General features: G+C 39.6%; 1 protein-coding gene across 1 annotated transcript in view; it reads right to left on the bottom strand.

Moving 5' to 3' along the window:
• Positions 1 to 614: 614 nt before the first annotated feature.
• The window catches only part of tm4sf5 (transmembrane 4 L six family member 5), an 8,160-nt gene continuing 2,895 nt past the window's right edge, over positions 615 to 5,879 (bottom strand). The window contains exons 3-5 of the mRNA XM_005744940.1: positions 5,471 to 5,613; positions 2,921 to 3,113; positions 615 to 959 (exon numbers count right to left, since the gene is read on the bottom strand). Coding sequence (XP_005744997.1) covers positions 942 to 959; positions 2,921 to 3,113; positions 5,471 to 5,613 — 354 coding nt within the window. The 3' untranslated portion in view covers positions 615 to 941. The remainder of the gene's footprint in view (positions 960 to 2,920; positions 3,114 to 5,470; positions 5,614 to 5,879) is intronic.

The following is a 5,879-nucleotide window of genomic DNA, read 5'->3' as shown; positions in this document are numbered from 1 at the left end:
AGTAACAGGTTACAGTGGATCTGTGATCTATATGTGATGCTGCTGTGGATGCCCATTCCACACACAGTGAGGTTGATCCACCTTTTATTCTTCATTTGGATCCGCATGATGTTGCAGATGATGGATGTTACTGATACGGTCATCTCAGGCACAGAATTCACAACCAGCACGTCCAAGTAACATCTTTATATTACCGTGTTTGCGTCCTGAAATATGTGTTAATGCTGCTGTGAGAGCTGTATCTGCTGTAGCAATGCTCCACACACAGGGTGTCTAAAGGCTTGTGTATGTTCTGTGTAATAGCTCATAATTTGGTTGTGGGTTATAATCATAGCAGGGAACCATTATTACAGTTCAGATTGGCAACAGCCACCAGATTGGTGATAAATGTAGTGCCATAGGCTCGTGCACAAGTTGTTGTTAGACGAAATGTCTTAAAGTCTTTGTAATAGCGATGGCGTGGTTTAAAAGTACTCAACCATGGGGTCTGACACCTTTCTGAGACAATCTCTTACTGATAATGAGGCTTAGTAAAGCAGCACTCCTGTAGATGAAGTGTTGAGCGCTGCTGCGTAACGAAGAGCAAATCCAGCGTAATTTAAAAATATGCTGCCTTTATTTTTTAAAGCTTTGATCACATTTTCACATTTGTCTGGTATACAGTGTAAGCCCACATCAAACAGTTATTTACTATTTATTCATATCCGTCCTGCGTTGATTCCTCAGCACAGGAATTACTCCTTATTTCATAAATTATTTCAGTTAAAGGAATTACAAACAAGAAGATTGCAATTCACAAAATAATGGAGTTCGGTTCTGGCACATTCTGGAAAGAGGAAAGAAAAGCGAGGCGATGAGCTTCTTCACAGAAGTGGCACCAATGGAGAAAAGCGTGGGGGCCCTTTTGGAGGCCGGTCACAGCAGGATTGTCTTCTTCGCCCTTACAGTCCGCTTTCATCCTGCAGCAGGACAAACATCACATGTTCAGTTGACATATCGGACAGGACGCCGGCTCTCAAATGACTAACAGGGGTGTTAATAAACTGGAGAACCGTGTTAATATGTAGACATCTGATGATACAGTTCACATGTGAATGTGGACGTTGTGGACAAGTTTCCACATTGCTGCATACTTTGGATATAATGTCTAAAGATAAGTAGAAGGACGCAGGTCATCAGTAGATGTTTAACCGTGCGCTAAATGTGAGCTTAATCTTTAGCGTGTGGATTTGTCTTGTCGTTCGTACAGTTCATGTTGGTGTTTATGAATTTTGACCTTGTTTTCTGTCAAGCTGCTGGTTTACTTATTGCACCTTCATGGAAAGAAATCTGTCACTGCTTTTACATCATGTATATTTTTAGTAATTCTTTTAGCTGCTGCATCAAGAGGAAGGTATTGGAAAATGTGATCTGAAATATCTGAGACATGGGAATGTTTTTATGACCTTAAAGGTTTTTGTTTAAACTAACCTTTTATTGTTGAGTTTGGTGTTTTAGCTTTAGATTTCTTTGTGCAAGTTTGGATTTTTATGTTACAGGCACTCATTGCACTTTTGGAAAAATGTGCTTATTTGTGAATTTGCACTACAAACACAAACAAGCAGAGGTTTCAGATTGCATAACGACTAAAGACAAACAAGAGATAAAATTAGCTCGGCTCTGCGCAAAAGTATGAAGATCCTGTTCACAGCAACTGAAACCTACAAATGGCACATTATGTCTCATATCAATCGATCAGTCATTCAATTTGTACATCAGCCATAAACTGCTCTGTAAAAAGATACATTGAAAAGGTTACCAGATGGTTAGACGACCATTTTTGCACTCGAGTTTTGCATTTTGGCTGTTTTTGAAATCATTTGTAATTACAATTGGATGTGAGGATGGTTTAGGTTCGTGAAATAATGCAACGTGCACTACTGTGAAATTAATTTGTCTACTGAACACAGCCCTGAAACAAAGTGTATGATGTGCTCACTCCTTGAAGTATCTTTTAGAACTAAACACGCGAGAGGCGGGTGTGACTGAGAACCAGAGGGCCCGTGGTGCCTGCTGTTCCCACATGGTAAGAGCTTGAGCACCTATTCTCTGTGTCAAACCCAGCTTACAGTGAAGAAAAAATTCTGTAATCTCATTGTTCAGACTGACTTGTAATTATAAACCAGAAAGTTTTTGTTAATTTACAATTTTGTTTTCTTTCCTGAATATCTGACGCTCGTGCTCTGAATCACAACCTGCTTTATCAGCTGTTTTACCCTACACAGGAACATCATTTATAAAAATTCATTATTAATTGAAAAAAAGAAAACAAGCATAAAAAAGGTATATTTTCTTTATAATATGATTTCTTTGTGCAACCAGAGGAGTCGCCCCCTGCTGGTTATTAGAGGTATTAAGGGTTAGGGCACATATACACTGGCTTCACTTTTTCTTTTCCTAGAGCTTTTATACAGTCTGCAGTCTAAATTAGTTTATAATACAAAGCATAGATTTTTTTTAGACCTTGTTTCCCAAAATGCTTAAAAATTCCTTTAAATTAGTGCTGTTTCCGTCCCCACTGGGAGCCCTTTTCCTATCAACACAGGATCCAAACTACAAAACTTGTTTTTGTAATCACTGACAGGCTGGATGGAAGTCATGACCCGCAATCCAACAGCTCTAAAGAAATTCAGTCTGGAAGTACAAAATGGCCAACGGCCATAAATGGAGTTGCCGAGAAGAGCCGACTCAGTTCCAGCAACCAAACCAGCTACAGCACATTAGTGAGTCGTCACTACGACGCTCATGTTTGAATAAACTGTTTACAATTTTACTGCCTCGAACGTCTGACCTCTGAGACTCACAAATACACTCAAGTGATTCGAAGGAATTCCTCTACCCTCGCCCAGCTCAGGCAGAGGTTTAGGATTCGTTCACTTACGTCTTTGCTGTCCCGACAGTCTCCGCAGATGCATCCCAAACAGCCGTTGATGGCCTGGAGGCCGCAGAGCACAATCTGCAGCAAGCCCATGGCCAGCAGGATGGAGAACAGAACGATGTTCCACAGCACTATGTTTTTAGGGTGCACACATGTAGTCCACATATCCTGGTTTACAAGGTAGCTCCCATTGCCCCTGTGAAGGAGAGGAGCAGTGGAGCATAAGCAGTGACCAGAGCTCATACTAACAGCATTAATGAAAATATGGATGGGGATGGGGAAGTGAAGGAAAAGCGGTGATGGTGGAAGAGAAGGAGAAAAAAGTGTGAGGTGTGAGTTGTAATCAAAAACTTTTCAACCTTACTTATTTACATACATATTAAAGGAATACTTCTGAGAAATAATATAGTCAAAGGAGCTTGCGAAGAAAAGCGTCTGGACTTCTTTAGGTTACTTGAAGACGTTTCACCTCTCATCCGAGAAGCTTCTTCAAGCTTCTTCGAGAAATAATATATATTTTCTTGCTCTCACATCCCCTTAAATCAACACAAAGTCTGGAAACAGGTTAATCCAGTCCAGGCAAGAAAAAACAAGTCTGTGCCGCAGCTCAACATCTCACGAACATCTTGTTTGTTTGAAAAATCGAAGATTAGATATGATATAATTTGATATTTTAGAACATTATTTCATTATTGCTACAATCATGTAAAAAAAATGTTTCACAGGGCCTAATAGGACCTGGCTGGATCAACAAATGTAAACTGCTCAGGTCCAGTGACCAGCCGACAGCTGGTGTGAGGTGTTTCTGTTTATATGCTGTGTTTGGTTTTTACCAAATGTAACATGGTGCATTATGTCCAAACATCGCAAATTTGGTCTCATCTGTCTGAAGGACATTGTTCCAGAAGTCTTGTGGCTTGTTCAGATGCAGCTTTGCAACCCTAAGTAGTGCTGGGATGCTCTTTTTACGGGAAGAGGCTTTGAGCTTGGGTTTTTCACAGGACTGCATTTTGTTACAGGCTCAACAGCTAAAAAAACAGTTTAAAAAAAATAATAAGCCAATACAGATTACCAAGAACAGCAGTAAACAGCTGTTCAGTAAACTGAAAATGAGTCACAATGTCCAACTTGCACAGTCTGAACATGCAAAAGTAAGGTTATGTCCCTGATTTCTCTCTTTGTGACAGCTGCTCATGGGGCGAATTTATATTAGTTAAAGTTTTTCATTGATCAACATCCTGCAGTGTCTTTTCTTGAAATTCCCTTTCACATTAAACACTATCACAGGACAGTGCTTGATCAGCGTTTACTCTGCAGGCAGTAAATATTTATATGTGACATCTTCAAACTTTATTTAAAGGCTGTTGAAGGTTAAAGCTTTCCTTTCCTCTAAACAGCATCACAGAAGTACAGAGTACATTACAAGACAACGAAGTAAACCAAAATACACTGATACGTAAATGAATCATTTCCCTTTTTGCAATCTAGAATTCTGAAAATTTTGTTTCCTCAATTTGATATCTTATCGCAGCCTATTCATAGTGACACAGACAGCAAACACAAAGGCATCTTTCCCAGCCTCCTCCCTCGCAGCAGACATAGAGCACATCTTATGATCTGAGAGAATCACTTCTTGTTTTTCATATCATCCTTTCAGCACCGTTAGAAATATTAAACAGCAAAATAGTTTGGGCTAAAAATCGACAGTTGACAGAACAGAAACGAGAAAGAGGAACTTAAAGTTTTCTGGAGGAAGGACAAGCCCAGGTCACATGTTAATAACCCAACATGTATTGTGTAATCAGACTTGTTTTTCTTGGTTTGCCCTTTAAACTGCTGTCATAACAGACAAGCCTGAATATTAACAACAAGCTCATATTTATTAACAGTTGTCCCGATTGCATGATGGGCCTTTATCACCTGCTTGTAAAATGACTCGGCGGTGACGATCACTTTGGGTGGATGCTTATGTAACCCTTTTAATTCCGTCTGAGTATCGATGAATATTGCAAATGTTTAAAAAGGTCAAGAAACACTGATGGAACATACTGGCTCGCTGTGCCACCTACTGGACTTTAAGAGTATTGCAGGATAGGGCTGAAAGGGGAAGGTGACGTAGAGAAGGTGGCACTGATAAAAAGACAGGAAGCTGAGCTGTACATTGGAGGGATAGTGGATATAGTGCACAAAGGAAGATGAAGATGCAGTCATCAGGCAGGAGGAAAAGAGGAAGACCTCAGAGGACATGTTAGAGGGTTGGTGTGACAGAGGGGGATGTTAGGGATAGGGTGATACTCTGTGCCAAACTCTAACAAAACCAACCAAAGGAAGAAAAATAATACAGTAATGATTATATATTTTGGTGCTTCTCAAAAAAAGCTAAAGCAGTTAAATATAACTTAAGAGAAAAGAAGAATAACTGAAAAAGGAAATGTATATATTTTATCTGCCTCAAGGGTATCAGTCAAGACTATAATTACTGGCTCAATCTGCTGTTTCAGTGCTTATCAAAAAGTACATTTAAAAATATAATGATGAAGGTGGGACACTCACGTGCCCGTGTCTTTAAAGGGGTACTCCCATTCGTCACTTTCCACCTGGCACTTGGGTCCAACAGCCAACCCAGCTGAGGCGACACTGGTGCAGTAAATCCCTCCAAGAACGCCGACGGCGGAGGATATGACCGAGCTGAACATCTAAAAGAAAGATGAGAACATTTAGGTGTTTTTTCACTCATGCAAGAGATTATGAATTATTGTAACTGTACAAGTATGTTTGTTCTTTAGAGAGATTTTTTTAGGTGCTCTCTCTGCTGTCATTCATCATTTCTTTCTTTCTTTTTTTCATTTTTCTGGGACAAGTTCATGTTAATTTTACTCAAACTTAATGTGGAAAACAAATGGAAGGAGCCATGAATCACTGTAGGAGACAGAAGTTATATGAAGTATACAATATATATATA

The sequence above is a fragment of the Pundamilia nyererei genome, unplaced genomic scaffold (assembly GCF_000239375.1).
Source record: "Pundamilia nyererei isolate P.nyererei 1_Seehausen unplaced genomic scaffold, PunNye1.0 scaffold00151, whole genome shotgun sequence".
Lineage (NCBI taxonomy): Eukaryota > Metazoa > Chordata > Actinopteri > Cichliformes > Cichlidae > Pundamilia > Pundamilia nyererei.
The sequence above is the reverse complement of the archived record's forward strand: the minus strand, read 5'-3'. Positions and strand labels throughout refer to the sequence as shown.